Source organism: Corapipo altera, unplaced genomic scaffold (assembly GCF_003945725.1).
Source record: "Corapipo altera isolate COAL_440 unplaced genomic scaffold, ASM394572v1 RXGC01000072.1, whole genome shotgun sequence".
Taxonomy (NCBI): domain Eukaryota; kingdom Metazoa; phylum Chordata; class Aves; order Passeriformes; family Pipridae; genus Corapipo; species Corapipo altera.
In genome coordinates, this window is record NW_020884943.1 from 215,327 (window position 1) to 233,115 (window position 17,789).

A 17,789-nucleotide genomic window follows, 5' to 3' on the forward strand; every position below is an offset into this window, starting at 1 on the left:
TTCCCCTTGCAAGGCTTTGGCTCCTAGAACTGGGAAGAAGGGCCAACCCACATTGCTTAGTCGGATTTCAGGACATTCCGCAGTGGCAGCTGCCCTGCCCTTGGACCTACTGGTTTGGGACGTGCCTCCAACTCACAGGTAAGAAGAGGTCTCTGCCTCTCGCTGCTGAGCTCCTCTCCTTAGCTCCATTCATCTTCTGGGCCTTGTGTTTGGGTTGGAAAAGCTCCTCTGCCCTCAGTTCAACCACATGGCATAACACTGACATTTAGGAGAGCCGTCTGTCACCACTGCCTCCTTCCTGGGGCCGTTTGGTGCCGTTTGTTTCCACGAGCTGGAGGAACTCATCCCAAGCTGCACATCCACATCGTTGCCACCACCACCTCCTGCCATGTTCTGTGGTGGGGAACTGCCCCCCAGATTCTGAGGTTCCTGGCTCTGCTTGATGCCCCCCCCCCAGAGCTGACATCGGGCTGGTCCTGCAGAACTGAGCGCCTGGTCTTACCTGGTACCTTCTCTGTGGAGGATTTTGCAACCAGCCTTCAATTCCTTTGTGTGTTCCAGGCCATCCAGGCAGAGAAAATCTGCCCCCATTTACCAGCTTCACTCTTGCACATCGTTTCAAACCCGGGATCATTTAGGATTCTTCCCGTGGTTGTGTAGGTAGAAGCTGCTGGGAAGAGCTGGCTGTACCAGGGGCTCCCAGCTAACAACACATGGGAAACCCTCCTGACCTTTTCCTCTTGGAAACTTAACGCTCAGAGATTGGAATATTCCATTGGCCTTGACAGAAGCATTGCTCGCTGCCACGTCTGGTGGTGACAGGATTGTCTGGAATAAATGGATGAGATCTCTTCAGCCAACCCTGCAATGCTGGGTCTAGAAAGCGGTGAAATTCCAATATGGAGACTCTTCTTCCCACTCAGGATTCTGAGGATCTGCAGACAGTTCTGGGGCTTTGCTTGCAGGACCTTGGGCTGAGCAGAGTACCAGTGGAGTCCCTGGGATTGCCACAGCCCAGGAGGAGGGATTGAAGCTGCCCTCCAGCCCTTACACACCACACTGACCCTCACGCTGCCTCTGAGTTCCTGAGGACTGGATGTGTGAAATCTTCCTGACCAGGAACATCTTGGTGCAGCAATCTCTGTAGCATTTGAGCTCGTCATACATTCCTTATTGTAGTCTTCCTGTCGCTTCCAAGGAATCTGCACAGAGGCCAGGAATTTTAACCTCACTCATCACGTGAAAAGAGGGCTTTTCTTTAAAATCTCCCACGAGTAGAAGGGCAGGAAACCAGGTCTCTTCCTCGGCACCTCTAGGGTCTGCCTGGCTCTTGTGTAGGGGTTGCCTTTAATTCTGTCTGTCTTCTGTTCCCCTGATGGCAGAGGAAGAAGGAGAGCAGAAAACTGCCCTCATCATCTGAACAGCTGGAATTCCCAGGGAGAGATCTGCTGCTTCCTTTTATCTCTCTGCCAGTGGCTGAGGCTGGTCTTTGCCCATTTAATCTGCCACACCAGCTGATCCCCCTGGAGCTGGAGCAGTTTCTGAAGCCTTTCATCGAGCTGATCCAGGCAGGAGACCTTTCAAATGGAATGCACTCATCCCCTCTGCATCAGCAGTCACCTACACTTCATTTATTTCCCGTTTTTCCCAGTGCCTTTGGATGATTTGGTGTAGTTTGAACTGTTCATTGGTGTCAAAGCTGACTCTGGGCCTCGCGTGTGAGAAGCTGTGTGTGTGTTGTGGGAGATGGACTCCCTGGATTCAGGAGAGGGAGGAGAAGCCCTGTTGGATCTCCATACTCAGATCCCTTCCCAGCCACTGACAGTCCAAGGGGATTGGAGCAGATTTGAGCAACAGGATTGTGAGAGGCAGCAGAATGGATACCTTGGGGTGAAAAACCCCAAAAGGACATGGGTGGATAAGGGAAGAGGAGGATCCTCCTGGTGCAGGTCAGCAGCTTTCCCAGGCTTCTAGTGCAGGCTGTTACCTGGAATAAGGCTTCCTGAGACCTTCCCATCACCTTTTACTTCTTTAATAACCAGGAATGCAACTGATGCCTTTCCTAGACTCCAGTTTTACGTAAAATTTGATCACAGCAAAGTCTGCATGAGAGTTTTTTTTTTAGTATTTCAAGATAAAGTAATAATAAAACTTAGCCATCACTCTTTACTACTGCAGCAGTAAATTTTAGTTCCTATCCTGTATTTCTTTGCTGTTTGGGGTACTTGGCATTTCTTTTTCCAGTTCACTGCTTACAAAAACAAATGGAAATGGTTCCTATCAACTATAATATATATATATAACTATATGGATTTTTTTTTATGTATAAGTATATGGATTTTTTATACATGACTGTATGTTTTGTGTGTTTTTTTCTGTTTGTTTTGTTTCTTTTTTTTTTTTAACTTTAAGCTGGTATCTGGTGGGTGTAAATGACTACAGATGTGTCTGATGGATACCAAAAAAAAATTTGCTTTCAGTATTTTGTTAAGTAAGCTTTTAGTTTTTAAAGGAAAAGAGCCTTCTTGTCACCAGGGATGTGTGACTTCCTAAACCAGAAATCTCATTTGTTTGGTTTAGGGTTCATCAATTTTCAACCACCTCAGACAAGCTATACTCTGTACCACTGGCAGAAGTGTAATCCCACCAGAAAAATTACCATTATGTACAAAAAAAAAAATCGAGTTTACATTACATCAGAGCCCCGGAGTGGATGCCTTGGTGCTGCTGCAGCAGAACTTTCCAGCATTGCTCCCAGACATCCCTGGACTCCACAGCTTTCCTGGCCTGCTCAAAACAAACCTGGGAACCACATGTTTATCCCAGGGCTGGTTTGTCCTGGAAACACAGTCCTTGGGTCTCCCAGAATCTTGCCTGTTTTTCCTTTAAAACCCATTCCAAGATCAGTAGTGGCAGCCCACGGAATACTTTTTCTGGGGAAGGGGTTAGGTTCCAGAATGCAATCCCAGAAGGATTAAATATGTTTAAGGCAGCGTGGCTGAGGTTTGCAGAGGAAATCCAGGGGCAGAGCTCCCGTTTGGTACCACACCCTGAACATCTGCTGGTCTCAGGCTGATCAGATAATTCATTTATGTGGATTTACCTGAGCATGGGGACGCTTCCCTGCATCGTGTGGGGATGAAGTTTAACTTTTCATGTGTTTTCAGAGCCTCTGAGAGGAAACTAAAGTAACACCAACATGAAAGTTGTCTTAATGCATGTGTGATCCATAGACTTGCAGAACTGTGCAAAGCTGACTGAAATTGCTCTCCCAACTGTACTTTTCTGGAGGTTTCTCCAAATCCTTCGTTTGACAGCAAGGAAATGTTCTTGTCTGTGCGTTTATTTGGCAGGAAGTTCCACAAGAAGCTGGGCCAGCAGGCCTGGCTGGTTGCTGCTATTACTGCCACGGAGTTCCTGATCGTGGTCAAGTACGATCCCTACACGCTCACGCTTTCCCTGCCCTTCTACATCACCCAGTGCTGGATCCTGGGGATTATCCTGGTGCTCACCTGGACAGCCTGGCGCTTCTTCATCCGGTGAGTGGGCTGGGATGTGCTGCATTTGGGTTTCAGGGGGCTTTGCTCCACAGCCCCTCCTCAAATGTGCTGCTGTTACTGGAGAGGGAGCACAACTCTCCTGGGTGGCTGCAGCTGTTAAATGAACAGGGAGCTCCCTGTGCCTGATCCCTGAAAGTTTTCTTTCTGGATCACCTTCTCCCTGCCCGTGAAACAAGTTGGCCTTTGAGGTCCCTTCCAGCCCAAACCAGTCTGGGGTTCTGGGAAGCTTTGTGACCCTGCCTGTGTTAGTGCTGCTGCAGGAGGAGGCAGCAGGGAAGTGCCTAACTGCACCAGTGCTCCCAGGGGAGGGAAGGTGGGAGATGGGATTGGGGTTTTATTTTCCCTCCAAGTTAGACCAAGGTGTTTCCAGCTTCATTACCAGAACAGTCTGAGGTTGTCTGAGCTGTCCCAGCATCGGGACAAGGGAGCCAAGTGATGTGTGTTTGGTTTGGATGCTGCTCTGAGCAAGTCCATGGAAAGCAGCTGCACAGGGCTCAAGGAATTCGTAGTCTTCCAGTGTCAGAAGGGGCCTACAGGGAAGCTGAAGAGGGACTCTGCATGTGAGGAATTGGAGTGACAGGACAAGGGGCACTGGCACTGCCAGAGGGCAGGGTTAGTTGGGATATTGGGAAGAAATTCTTCCCTGTGAGGGTGATGAGGCCCTGGCACAGGTTGTCCAGAGAAGCTGTGGCTGCCCCTGGATCCCTGGAAGTGTCCAAGGCCAGGTTGGAGCAACCTGGGCTGGTGGAAGGTGTCCCTGCCCATGGCAGGGGGTGGGAACTGGATGGGCTTTAATGTCCCTTCCAACCCAAACCATTCCATGACTCCTTGAACTGCAGTGATGTCTGCAGGAGGCAGCTGTGGCAGAGGTGAGAAGAGCCAGGCCACCAGCAAGGAACACAAACCTCCAGTGCTTCAGTGCCATCAGCACTTGTAGAAACGTCAGCCGAAGGCTCCAGTGGGTTAAATTATCCCAAGGGAGCTGCATTGAGGGCAGACTTCCTCGCTGCTGGTGCTGCAGGCTGGAATTGTGTGCTGTGTGTTTGCTGCAGGGACATCACCCTGCGGTACAAGGAGATCCGGCGGCAGAAGCAGGAGCACAGGCACGAGAAGGACAAATGCCTGAGCAACGGGGACCGGCACTCGGCGCTGCTGGATGAGCCCAACGGGAACAGACCCCGGGAGAGGAAACTCTGAGCGGCAGCCGCGGGGCTGACGGGGGAACTCGTGGTGCTCGAGCGGGCCTGGGGCACAGTCCCAACCTCACCCTAACTCCTAATTGTCATTGTTAGCGTTCCAGCGTGTGGGAATCCCCTGGGGGGAAAAGGATGGCACGGACACCCCCCCCCCCCTCCCTTTCTCCTCCCGTGTGGAGGGAAGTCAGAACCAACACTGCACAACAGGGACCTTCAGCGGGTGCTGTGTGTCCTCCAGACCAGGTGTGGAGACGGGGGCTAGGAGCACAGCACACAGGGATCTGCTGCTCTATTCCCGGAGAACTGCGGGAATTCCACGAGGCGTTCGGGCATTAGGAACACTTGTCCTGGGCTGTACAGAGACCAGGCACGGGAAATGAGTTCTTTCCTTCCTGCTGAAACTGCCTGGAGCTGCGGAGGAGGATTGGGCGAAGTGTTCAGAGAGATGAACGCGGGTGAACTGAGCCCTGTGACCGAGCTGCTCCTTGCACAGGGTGAACCACACTACACTGCTGGTCCAGCCCCTCCACGGGGGATCTGACTTGACTTCCAACATCCTGGAGCGGCCTGTGGTAGTTTCGTGGTGTATCACAGCTCTGGGGAGACAGGCAGCTTCTCCTTAGCTCTTATTTTTAATTTCTCTTTTAGTCTTGGTCATCTCTTAAATGTAAGGGAAGGTGAAGTGAGAAAGGTCAACCTGCCTTCGCTCTGCGGAGTAAAATGTGTCACAAGCAGAAAATGGGAGTTGCTCCATCAGTCTGAAATTATTTGCCTCATCCTCAGCTGGGTTTGTGTCCTCACCAGGATGGTCTCACTCCTGGGCTCTGGCACACTCAGGCTCTGCCACCCTTCATCACTGCCCTGTTCCTCCCCGGGGTAGCTCCAGAGTGAGGAATCTCTGAGTCCAGCTGGAAAAGCTGTTCCCTGCAGTCCCTGTGCCACCTCCCTGCCAGCAGCAGGCCCAGGCCAAGCGTGTCATCCGTGACACGCGGTGTGGCCAGGGAGGTCTGAGCATCCTGAGCCAGGCAGTGTTTCTGCTGGTGACTCAGCATCCTGGAAAAGGAATTGGAAACCTGGGCTGATTTTTTTTTTTTTTTTTATCCCCCAGGTCGTTATTCCCAAAATGTAAGAGCTCCAGTGAGCGTGGATTCTGTACCCTGTGCTCTGAGCCCTCGCGGCGCCGTCCCAGGCACTGGTGTCACCCTGTCACTGCTTAAATGCTCTGGTCCAATCAGGCTGCCAAGGGGTGCTTTTCCAGGGAAGTGTTTATCCAGAGGAAAATGACACAAATACCACAGTGTAATTCCAGATTTTGGAAGTGGCAGGGGCTTGCAGGGCTGCTGCCCGGCGAACATCCACGGTTTTGATCCGGTTTGGTCTCGTATGGGAATGACAACCAACACCTGCGTTTTTCCCAGCTTTGGCGTCCCAGGTACTTCCCAGCCATAGAAGGTGGTCAGTGGGCAGTGTGGAATTCTTGAATCACCGGTTGGGGTGGTGGTCAGGTGACCCAGGGGGACCTGTTACTGCACACCCTTCCCACCAGAGGGCCTGCACTGGCATCACCTGGTGAGGAATCCCTGCTGTTCCCGAAATATCCTGGAGCTTTTTGCCTGATACAGGAAAAACTGGCTCGCCTGCATCCATCTGACAGCTCCCGGGGGTAGTGTGGATCCTGCCTGTGTAGTAAAGCCCTGTGTGCAGCGTGTTCCTTGGGACAGTGTGTGCCCTTGGGTCCCCTGCTGTCACCTCCACACGTGGAGCTGGGGGGCTGAGGGGGCTCGGGCTGTGTCCCCACCCTCAGCACACTGGATGGATGATGGATGCTGCGCCTCCAGGTAAGGAACATGTCCAAGTTTTCAGGGAAAAAGGTGTGCTCTGATCACGGCAAACTCACCTGGGTTTAGGAATCCCTTTGTGATCGCCTCGAGGTGCTCCAAGCAGCCTCATGGGGAGGAGATGAAAGGAAGCCAACAGGCCTCAGGGAAATAATGTTTGGGGTGGCCTAAACTAGGACCATCCCTGTGAAGAGGGCAGAGGGGGCAGGCTCCTGCTTCCACACACAGATGTATCCAGCTCTCCTGGGTCAGGAAGCTGGAACAGGTCTGTCCCACCTGTGGTTACACCCGGACTTCGTAATGGTGTTGACCAAAGGTAAGTGTTGGCTTCAAAAGGAAGAAGTGTTTAATAGCTGAGTTGGTGCCTGTGTGAGGCTGGATAAATCCAGGTGCCCAGATGGGACCTTTGGAGATTTCCAAACCTCATCCCAACCCCATCCTGTCCAGAACAGCTCGGGGGGTCACCTTTGCCCTGGGGCTGGAGCCCTGCAGGAAGGTGCTGGGTCCTGGGCTGTGCCATGGAGGGGACACCCTCTCCCATCATTGGGGATGCAGAGGAAGTTTGGGAACTGGGAAAGGACCACGGCCTGCTCTTTTCCAGCTACACCCAGAGGAAGGGCCAGGAAGCCCAATGGAAAGGACCCTTGGCTGCAGGATGAGGCAGCTCCCCCAGCCAGGTGATGTTTTTGGCACAGCCAAAACTTGCTCTTTTTTTTCCCTGAAAATGAACTCCCCACCAGGAAGATTGTGGGACCTTCTCCCAGTGCTGTCCTCCCTCCGGAGCAGGGAGCTGCAGCAGGGGTTGAGCTGGCCCTGCAGCTGACTGTCATGGGTGTTCCTGGGAATTACAGCTCCTCTGGAATGTCACACTGCTCCGTGGCCCCTGAGACCACCTTTGCTCAGGGTGCGTGGGCTTTTCTCCCCACAAAATTGCAATTATTCCATTTTCTCCAAGCGAAGCGATTCTCCTGCTGTCTGAAATGACTCCTTAATGCCCTGGAAGTCACCTGGCACTCGAGGTAAGGTGGCTGAAAACATGGATGTGAAGGCAGGGAAAGGGAAGATCCCCTGGGATGGTGTGTAGGGGCAGTGTGGCCGATGGTCACGGTGTCACAGGTGTGGTGGGCACAGAGCCTTTGGTCTCCAAACTGCCCAAGGGGCTTTTTGGGCCAAATCCCAAAAGGTTCCACCTTTTGCTGCAGAGGGAGAGGATCTGATGGCTTTTTTTCTCAGGAACATCCAGAGCCCAGACCTTGCTGGATGGCCCCAGGTGTCCCCAGGGCCAGGAGGGACACACAGCTGGAAGCTGTTTGGGACCTGAGGATTTGGCTCTGGGGTGATGATCCCACTGGCTTTGAGGGGCAGGGGGAGGGGATGTGGGACCCCATGGAGAGAAACATTCATCAGGATCCAGGAGGAGGAGGAGCTGGAGATGCAGAGGTGCACTGGGATGGGCAAGAGGGTCCCTAAGCAGTGGGAAGTGGGATTTGGGGAAGCCCCCTGTGCCCAGAGCTGCCTGCAGGCAGTGGAGGGTCTCTGGTGTGGGATGAGGGAGCTGGCATTGTCCCTCCACGCTCCTGGCTGGGGTTTGGGGTGGGTTTGTGGGGTTTGGGGTGATTTTTGTGGGATCTTGGGGGTTTTTATGGCAACTTTCTAAGGAAAGCTGCCAGCCTGGGAGGCAAATCGAGAGTGAGAGACCCCTACATCCCCTCCGCGGGGTGCCCAGGCCCCTCGCCCCCGGGCAGGGCAGAGCATCTCCCGCAACACCAGGAGGTCGCTTCTCCCCCGCTCCGCTCTGCCCGGGGTGGGTGGGGGGGGTTCGGGCCGGGTTAAACCAAACCCCGGGGAGGGTCTGGCGAGCGCAGAGACCGCCCAGCTCATCGCACGGATGAGCGGGCAGTGCCGCCCGGCTCCGCCCCGGGCTGGGCTGGGCGAGGGAGCGGAGCCGCTCCCGGTCTGGCACGGCCGGGAAGCATCCCGGATTGGGGAGGGGGGGGTGGGGGCGGAGATCCCGGGGCTGAGCTCCCAACCCGCAGGGACCCCCGGGCAGCGGAGAGGGGGGCTCTGCCCGGTACCCCCCGCCGGGAAGCATCCCGGGAGGGAGGGAGGAGCTCCTTGGATCCCGGGGCTGAGCTCAGGGACCCCCGGGCAGCGGAGGGGGCTCTGCCCGGTCCCCACCGCCGGCCGGGCGGACCACGGCGGTCGCCGCGTTCCCCCCGCCGTGGGAGTGGACACTCCGGGGGTCCCCGCAGATCCCCGAGGATTCGTACCTGCCCAGGTAAAGCGCGGCGGGAGGAACTGGGAGGTGCGGGGGGTGCAGCGGTGGGGGCCGCCGGTTTGGGTGCCCGTGGGGGTGGGATGGGTCCCCTGCGAGGGACCGGGGAGGGCGGTGGGTGAGCGCGGAGACCAAATCCTTGTGTTTTGGCAAGTTTGGGATGCGTCTTTTTATCCGTGCCAGGAGCGAACTCCATCCCACTTCTGTGCCCTGCGGATGGAGGCCAGGCAGGGCAGGAGGGCGATGGATGGAAGGGGCTGGCAGAGCCCCGCCCGGGTGGGCACAGCCGCAGGACCAGTGGCACCAGCGAGCCGAGTTTAGCCCGGGCTCAGCACGCCCGGCACGGCAGAGAGGGATGGATGAGCAGGGGAGATGGCTGGAACCTGGACTGGGGCATTTGGGGACTGCAGCGTGCTCGGGGAGGGGTCGTACCCGGGTTGGTCCCGGTGCTCTGGGACCAGTAATTTGGTTTCTGTGTCTGCAGCTTCAGCTGGTGGTGGTGCCAAAACAGCAGCCGGGTGACAAGTCCCGAAGGTTTGGGGGGGACCCCCTTTTCCAGGGGGGACACACGGCTTTGATGCTCTTTCTCTCTCCTCATGGAGCTGTTTTATTGCCCCTCCAAGCAGGAAAAGGATCCCAAGGTCTGCAGCAGCTCCTAAGGAAAATGGAGCTGCCCTGGCCCTGAGCGTTGGGATGGATGGAGGGGGCTCTGCACCCTGTTCTGGGACTCTGCACCCCATTCTGGGGCTGTCTACCCCAAACCGGGGCTCTGCACCCTGGTCTTGAGGTCTGTGGGTAAGAAATCCACCTATCCCTGAGCTGCCGGCAGCGGGAGAACGGTGCCAGTTCCTTCCAAATCCCTCAGGTTTGATTTCCCAGGATTTTGAGCAGCAGGTCAGGGGGATGTCAGAGCAGCTCAGTGAAACGCTCCAGGGAAGAGCTTAGTTTGCAAAAAAAAAAGCCATAAATCCTTCCCCGAGCACCTCCACCTCCGTTTCCTTGCTCGGGAGAGGTTGATGCTGTTTTCCTAACAGGAAAATACCTCTGGATTTCGTCCTAGAGCTGAGCACCGCAGTCTCTTTCCGGGTGATGCCTCGGAAATCTGCTTAACTTGCTGCTTAGAGAAGGAGGGTTTGGGGGGAGAAGCTCTGAAAGAAAAGGAAAACCAGAAATTCTTTTTAATTTCCAAGAGAAATTGAGAAGAGATGGAGGAGGTTTGTCCTCCTGCAGGAAAAGTCGGTCACGAAAACTTCGCTATTTTCATATTAAAAAAACCCCAAACATTGGGAAACGTGGAAAGGAGCAAAGCCCCCTTGCTAGGGCATGGGAGCTTTTCAGGGCACAAAAAGAGGTGGCAAATCTCCATCGTGTTGCTCTGTTTAGATGTCAGGCTTTCAGCACCAAACAGCAGAGCATCCCTTGAGCTGAGCTCGGCCCACGTGTGACACGAGTTCAGCACATTCTCAGCCGGGTTATTCCTGTTTTATCGGTTGCCTGGGGAGGTTTGTGCCGGTGGGAGGAGGCTGGGGAGGAGCTGGGCATCTCCCAGCCCCACCTTAGCCTTGCTGTCCCTTTGGGTTGCATTTAGGACCCCCCCCTCCTCCTGTTATCCCAACAGTGGGCTGTGTGTCCCTGCAGAGGGTCCCTGGCCAGGCCAGGCCAGCACAGCTCATATTTTCCTCTATAACAAGCTGACAGTCCCACCTTTGCCTGTTAAAATCCAAGCCTGGATGGTTTTGGGGAGGGTTGATCACCCCACAGTGCTTAAAGCTGTGAGCACCCGAGAGGAGCTGGAAGGTGAGACCCAAATATTGCGGGATCATCCGTCTGAGGCCAACCCAGCTCCTTCTCCTGTGCCATGAGTAGGTTTTGGGGCTGTGGAAATTCTGGAGAGGGGCTGGGGGGCTCTGAGGGGGGTAGGGAGAGGGTTTAGGTGCAGTGCTGAGGTTGTGTCCCTGTGGGGGTCTGTGGGATCACGTCAGCATCCCATGGGCTGTGATCTCCTGGCTCGGATGCCAGGGAGCATTCTGGCTCAGTTCCTGTTAGATTTGCTTGCTGGGTGTTTTTGGGGATCCCAAACCCCCTCTGTATAGCAGGAAATAGCTGTCCTGGATAAATCCCCTTCGGCATCCGTGGTGCCTTCACTGGGATCTGCCTGGAGGAGCAGCTTCCTTACATTAGGATGGATCTCTTGTGTGACTCGACTGGGAAAACCTTCACAGGGGGAAGGTGGCGGAGCTTTCCCACTGCAGGAGCTGATTCCTGGGGAATGGCATCACCTGCAGCAACCCCAAACTGGGGAGTGGGACTGCCCCCCTCACCTGGGGCCAGGGCAGAACCTCGGGAGAGTCTGGCAAACTGCAGGAGGAGAAGGAAGATTTAAGCTGGAAAGGCAGCAAAGGGCTTTAAGGGCTGCGGGAGGGAGGACATTCCAGTTGGGAATGTCACCCATTAAACACTCCCGAGGTAAATCGAGCGGCTCTGCCTCTTCCCGAGCGATTTCCATCCCTCCTCCAGGCTGAGAGGCTTCGGCGCGTTTGCTCAGCGCCTGGAAGAGGAGCCAAGGCCGGGAGCGGCGGAGGGGGAGCAGTGATGGAACGCTCACTGCAGGAAAATCACAAGGCGTTCGTTCGATTTTTGAACGATTTGCCTTCACCCTGACGCCGTGTCTCGCGCATTCCAGGCTGTCCCGCTCGCAGGGAGCGTTTGCCATGGACACCGGGCACGTCAGCAGATCCCGCTTCAGCGGTGAGTCCTCCCGAGAGAGCCCGGGGAGGGTTTGGGGCAGAGCTGGCCGGGCTCACACCGAGGTCTTTTGTGGGGGGGGGATGGCTGGTCCTCGCTGCTTCCCGCCAGGAGAACCCTCTGCTCCACATGCCTGTGGGATTTTGTTTACTAAAACGTGGGTAAAACCCTTAAAGCCTCCAAGATACGGGGTTTAGTTTCCTAAAACAAGGGTAAAACCCTTAAAGCCCCCAAGTTTTAGTGCTCAGCCCTCAGAAAGGGGCAGGAATGAGGAGGAAGCAGTTTGCAGTTCAGCTGGGATTCTTGTACCTGGAGTTATTCAGAAGCAGGTGCCAGTAATGGATTATTCTGCCAATTTTATTTTTATTCCCGGTTTTGCCCCTCTGTCGTAGCAGGAGCCTGGGAACTCTGGCACGGGAAACCTCTGACTTCTTCCCCCACCATCCTTAGCCGGGATGCAGGGATAAATCAGAGTCCTTATGGGGTTTGGGGAGAGGTGGAGGAAGCAGGGCCTGGCTCCTACCCCGAGGTTTAACCTCTGAGGTCCCTCTGGGCTGCTCCCGGGATCCAGATTAGGTGCTTTGGATGCAGATAGTCAGTTCCTTCTGCTCATCCTTTCTCTGTTCCTGCCGGAGGAGGGCTGGAGGGAGCAGCAGGTTGTGCCTGTGCTCGGATGCGATGTGGGAGTTCAGCCCTGGCTTTGGGCTTTTTCCGGCTCCGAAGGAGGGAGCGCCGCGCCGTGATGCCGGAGGGCTCCCCGGCAGCGCTCTGGGACGACAAATCCTTTCTTTTCCCGCTGTTTTTGTGCTCCCCGGAGCGGTCGGTGTCGGTTCCGCGCGGGAGTGATGGAGGCTGGTGCAATGCAGCAGGAACCGCTCGCTGGAGCATCGCTGCCGAGCCCGGCGCTCCCTCCCTGCTCGCTCCAGCAGCACCCGGGGGGCTCTGCCCCGTTTCCAGCAGCTTTGGGGTCTGGTTTTTTCCCTGTTTCTGGATTTTCCTGGCATCCCCAGCCCGTGGGGACCCAGGCAGCAGCGAGGGCGATGCAGATGCGCACCGGGCACATCTGTCGGTGGGACGGAGCCGCAGCTGGCGAAGGGACCCCCGGCACCCCGGGAGTGATGCAGCCACTCGCTGGGAAGCGGGGCTGGGAAGCAGGAGCACGTCACCTCCCGAGAAAGCCAAGCCGGGACTGTCATTTTTTTTTTGGCTGGCAAAGCCGCTGCCTGACCCGGGTGGGAGCTGTGGTTTATCCCCCCCCCTTGGCCCATCCCGTCCTCGGAGCTCGGAGCCGAGTTCCTGGCATGGAGGCGGCTGGGGCTGAAGGCTCAGCCCGGGGGTCGTGACGGGCTCACGGAGCCCCTTGTCCCCTCCAGTGGCCTCCAGCCCGCCGCGGTGGGAGATCGGGCTCTACGCCGCCGGCGCCTTGGCACTGCTGGGAATCGCAGCCATCAACCTCTGGAAGCTCTGGCGCTCCGGCAGCTACCCGGCCCCTTCCCCCTTCCCGAACTATGACTACCGGTACCTGGAGCAGAAGTACGGAGCCGCGTATCCGGACGTCAGGCACAAGGTAAAAGGGGGAAAGTCGGGTTGGTCTCCTTCCCTTTGCAACATGTGGGATGCTGGAAGGGTGAAAATATCTCCCGGCTCCCAGCGGGAACGGCCACGGGCGGCGAGCCGGTGCTGGTGGAGCGTTCGGGGGGATCGGTGGAGCCGGGAGCTGCGGGAGGCACCGGGCTCGCTGCCGCAGCAGCTTGGGGCCAGGCAGGGGCCGGGAGGCATCCAAAGAGGCGCCGGAGAAGCCCAGCTGGAGGGACGGGATGGCATCGCCTGGTTTCCTTTCCCTGGCAGCGAGGGCTGGCCCCGGGCTCGCAGCGGACGCCGGGTCAGAGCGCTGCCAGCCGCAGGAGCAGCCTGAGGGCAGAGGACACCTTGGAGAGCATCCAGGAGCTGGGCAGCCTGGAGCTGATGGGCAGAGACCTGGGCCTGGCCCACTACGGCCCCCTGAAGAAATCCATCTCGGCCGACTCCCTCAACTCCATCTCGTCCATCGGGAACAACTTCGGGCAGGATTTCACGGTGGGGCAGGTGGAGGTGTCCATGGAGTACGACGGGAAGGCGGCCGCCCTGCACGTGACGCTGCTGCAGGGCAAGGACCTGCTGGAGAAGGAGGACGCGCGGTTCGAGTCCTGCTTCATGCGGATCAGCCTCCTCCCGGCCGAGCAGATCGTCGGCATCTCCCGGGTGAGTCCCCCCAGGTCCCCTGCAGAACCCTGGCGTGGGATTTTGGCTGGCAGCATCCCTTGGGCACACTCCCCGGGGCAGCGGTGGGGGATTGTTTGGGAGCAGGGAGCTCCAGACACATCAGGACCGGGTGCCGGGATTTTGGGGGGTCTCAGCTTCCCGGGGCAGTGGCAATTTTGGGGTTTGGGATTAGGAGACTTCAGGCATGCCAGGGCTGGATATGGTTGGCATGGGATTTTGGGGATCTCAGCTTCCCAGGGCAGTGATGGGGGTTTGGGGGCAGGAAGCTCCCGGTGCGTCGGGACTGGATGCAGTTGGCACAGGATTTTGGGGGGTGTCCCAGGTGGATTTGCACATCAGAGGCTCGACAGAGACAGAGGTGTCTCCCCTTTGGCTGGGATTTGGGCTGACTTTGTCATCTCCAAGCATGGCTGGTGGCAGGTTTTCCTGCTTGAATTGCCCTGTTCCAGGTGCCAGGGATGCTGTAGGAGGTGGAAGAAGTGGTCTGGGGTGGAACTTGGAGGGCAGTGGCAGTTTGGGCAGTTGCTCTTGGTGTCTTGCCATGGTCCCACGGCCCCCTGAGTCCCCAGAGGCCCTGCAATCCCTCTCCTTACCACAGCTTTTCCCTCTCCATGCAGAAAGATCCATGTGGCTGCAATGTCAGGTCCACCACCAGGGGTGGATTTGGGGCAAAACTTCTCCTTTTAAGCACCCCAAAAACTGGTCTCAGAAAGCAGGAGCCTCAGTTTTCCTTCAGCAGCTGCTTTTTGGAGAGCTCAGGGTCAGTCAGTTTGATTTAATCAGGATATTTATTTGGAATCTTCATCCCACCAAGAAACCCCTCTGTGGGGGATGAGGTGTTGCTCCATCCACACAAACCCTCTGCTGCCTCCAAAATATTTCCACAGTGCCCTTTTAGACCGTTTTTCCATCCAGATCTCAGGCTCTTCGTTTTTGCTCTGGAGGTATTTATTATTTAGCATCATTATTTATAATTCACCAGCACTCTGTCCTCGGCTGCCCCCAGGCCACAGATGAAGGCCCAGTCAGAGCTTTTGGTGGTGCTTATGGAGGGGTTTGAAAAAACAGCTTTGGGACCAACACCTTCAGGATGGGCCCTGGGAGCTGCTGCTGCCTCTGCTCCCAGGGAATGATGTGACACGGGGACAGTGGCAGCCAAACAGCACCATTCCCGTTGGGCACATCCAGGGATTGGTTCAGTTCTGTCTCAGAGTGGGGCTGGGGATTACACCCCCTCGGCAAAATCCTGGAGCCCGATGTGGCTAAGCCAGATGCACATCCAAGCTCTCAGGGCACCAGGATGGATCTGAGAGCATCAGACCAACCTCGATTTTTTTTAATTAAAAGAATTAACAGGTGCTGGGGGCAGGTCACAGCCCTGATTTTTGCCCCAATCGCTGAGTGGTTGCTGGGGTGGGGTGGAAAATAACTCATCCCCGTGGAGGCTGGAACCCCCCAGCTCCCTCAGGCTGGGGATGCCCTCCCTGACTTCGCTGTTCTCAGGGATGCCCTCGCCCCCCGAGGCCACACGCTCCTCGCAGCTCCCGTGAGGAGAAACAAGGTGGGTCTTGGACGTGGCCCCTAAACCCGAGGGGTGCCAGGGCAACCCCCCTTTCCCGTGGCAGATCCAGAGGAGCGCCTACTCCGTGGCCTTCGACGAGCGCTTCTCCATCCCGCTGGATCCGGCGGCGCTGGAGGAGAACAGCCTGCGCTTCTCCGTCTTCGGCATCGACGAGGACGAGAGGAGCGTCAGCACCGGCGTGGCCGAGCTCAAGCTCTCCGACCTGGACCTGGCCACGCGCCCCTTCAACGCCTGGCTCTACCTGCAGGACATGAGCAAGGTGAGCGGGGCCGGGGGGGGTGTCCTGTCTCCCACCTCGTGTCTCGGGGCGGGGGGGTGTCCCAGGGGTCGGTGGGTGACGGGGCGTTGTGTCCCGCAGCCCGTGGACACGGTGGGGGAGATCCTGCTCTCCCTGAGCTACCTGCCCACGGCCGAGCGGCTCACCGTGGTGGTGGTCAAGGCCAAGAACCTCGTGTGGACCAACGGCAAGGTGACCGCAGGTGAGTGGGCTGGGGGGGTCAGGTGGGCGCTGGGGGCCCGTGGTGGGCTGAGGTTTGCCCTGGTTTGTGCCACTGACCACACAGATCTTTACTGGACCGGCTCCCGCTGAGGAAGGGCTACTAGAGAGGGTCCCCTCCCGCCTTTCTCTGAGTCCCTGGGGACACATGTGACTGATCTTGGGGTCTCTCCCCCACCTCTCGAGCAGATCCCTTCGTCAAGGTGTACCTGCTGCAGGACGGGAGGAAGATCAGCAAGAAGAAGACGGCGGTGAAGAGGGGGGACACCAACCCCGTGTTCAACGAGGCCATGATCTTCTCCGTGCCGGCCATCGTGCTCCAGGTCTGGCCCAGCTTGGGGCACATCCCATCGCTCCTCGAGCTCCCCAAATCCTCCAGCGGGGAGTTCCAGGAGGATGAGGGGTTCTGGGGGGATCCCGGGAGCTGTGGGGGCCAGGGGTGTGCAGGGATGGTTTGGGGGTGTATGAACGGGGCAGGGCATGGAGCAGACATGGGGAGGGGCTTTTTGGGGGGATGTGGGTGTGGGTGACTTTGGGGGATTGGTCAGGGGGCTGTTTGGAGGGGATGTGGATGTGTGGGGTCTGTCAGAGGGAATGTGAATGTGTGGAAGTGGTTGGTTGGGGGGGATGCATGTGGGGGACTCTTGTGGGGGGATGTAGATGTGTGGGCTGGGATATAAGGTGTGCATATGTATGGAGGGGTGGTTGTGTATGTGGACAGGGGCATATCTGGGTTTAGGGGATGTAGGAAAAACAGGAGGATGTGTAAGTATGGGGGTATAAGAGGGTGTGTATATATAGTGGTGTGGGGGGATTTGGGGGAGGTTTCAAGTGCAGGGAGTGGGTTTGAAGAGGGTGGGGGCACAGAGGGGTATGTATGTGGGGTACAACTGTTTTGGGGGTGAATTTATGGGGTGGAGGGAGTACAGATGGTCTGGCACTATGTGTGTGTGTGTGTGTGCACTTGGGAAGAGCACAGGGATACGTGTCTGGGTTGGGGGCTGGTGTGTGGTGACACCCCCGTTGTGCCCCCCAGGAGCTGTCCCTGCGTGTGACGGTGGCCGAGAGCGGCGAGGACGGACGTGGTGACAACACGGGCCACGTGCTCATCGGCCCCACCGCCAGCGGGATGGGCACCACGCACTGGAACCAGATGCTGGCCACGCTGAGGAAGCCCGTGTCCATGTGGCACCCACTCCGCAGGAATTAGGGGGGCTCCTGGGGGGGCTGTACCCCAACACCGGCTCTGCCACCGGGCAGGGGCTGAGCAGGACTCTGTGACACCCCAGAGGCCGAGCTGCCAGCGCCTCAGAGGGGCAGCTCCTGCCTAAAACACCCCGAGGATGGATGGAGCGACTCTGTGGCTTCATCTCTGCCCTCCTGGTTCCTCCACGTGTGGGGATTGATGGACAGACCCACTGGCAAGGAGCCCAGACGGACCAAAACCAGCCAGAACCTCCCCAGACGGCTGGGATGAGCATCCCAGCGGCCTCAAAATCGGTGGAATCCCCAGACACGGACCCTAAGGCTGCAGGGGAGAGGGAGGATTCCTTTGGAATGTGGGTTTTTGATGAGGGTGATAAATGCCAGCACAGCGTGGCTCCTCTCAGTGCGGGCGGCGATCCTGGGGGGATTTTTAAGAGGGATTTCTGTGTGTCGTGCTGGGGACGGAACGTTTCCAGTGAGAACGGAGAAAGGGAGCAATAAGAGCAGAAAAAGCAATTGTTATTACATATGGCTTCTCCTTCCATCTGTTTTCCCACGCAGCAAATCCCTGCCCGTCTCCGCTGGCTGCAAGGAGGGGGCTGGACTTGGTTTCCAAGCTCTTGGGTTCG

The 17,789-nt window shown here is 57.0% G+C and overlaps 2 protein-coding genes across 3 annotated transcripts in view; both read left to right on the plus strand.

Annotated features, from left to right (window-relative positions):
* The window catches only part of PTDSS2 (phosphatidylserine synthase 2), a 32,777-nt gene extending 27,278 nt beyond the window's left edge, over positions 1–5,499 (plus strand). For both annotated transcript variants that reach the window (XM_027662026.1, XM_027662028.1), the window contains exons 11-12: positions 3,354–3,539; positions 4,613–5,499. In XM_027662026.1, coding sequence (XP_027517827.1) covers positions 3,354–3,539; positions 4,613–4,757 — 331 coding nt within the window. In that variant the 3' untranslated portion in view covers positions 4,758–5,499. The remainder of the gene's footprint in view (positions 1–3,353; positions 3,540–4,612) is intronic.
* Positions 5,500–11,280: 5,781 nt separating this feature from the next.
* Positions 11,281–17,210, plus strand: SYT12 (synaptotagmin 12). Its single transcript, XM_027662034.1, has 7 exons — positions 11,281–11,617; positions 12,988–13,181; positions 13,463–13,855; positions 15,502–15,717; positions 15,817–15,937; positions 16,144–16,277; positions 16,991–17,210. The coding sequence occupies exons 1-7, from the start codon at positions 11,581–11,583 to the stop codon at positions 17,162–17,164; spliced, it is 1,269 nt and encodes a 422-aa protein (XP_027517835.1). The 5' UTR covers positions 11,281–11,580; the 3' UTR covers positions 17,165–17,210.
* The last annotated feature ends 579 nt before the right edge of the window (positions 17,211–17,789 follow it).

Excerpts from the sequence above, each read along its gene's own strand:
- SYT12 (XM_027662034.1), top strand. The coding sequence starts at position 11,581 with ATGGACACCGGGCACGTCAGCAGATCCCGCTTCAGCG. Across the intron at positions 13,182-13,462 it reads ATCCGGACGTCAGGCACAAG|CGAGGGCTGGCCCCGGGCTC; the intron begins GTAAAAGGGGGA and ends TTTCCCTGGCAG. Across the intron at positions 13,856-15,501 it reads AGATCGTCGGCATCTCCCGG|ATCCAGAGGAGCGCCTACTC; the intron begins GTGAGTCCCCCC and ends TTCCCGTGGCAG.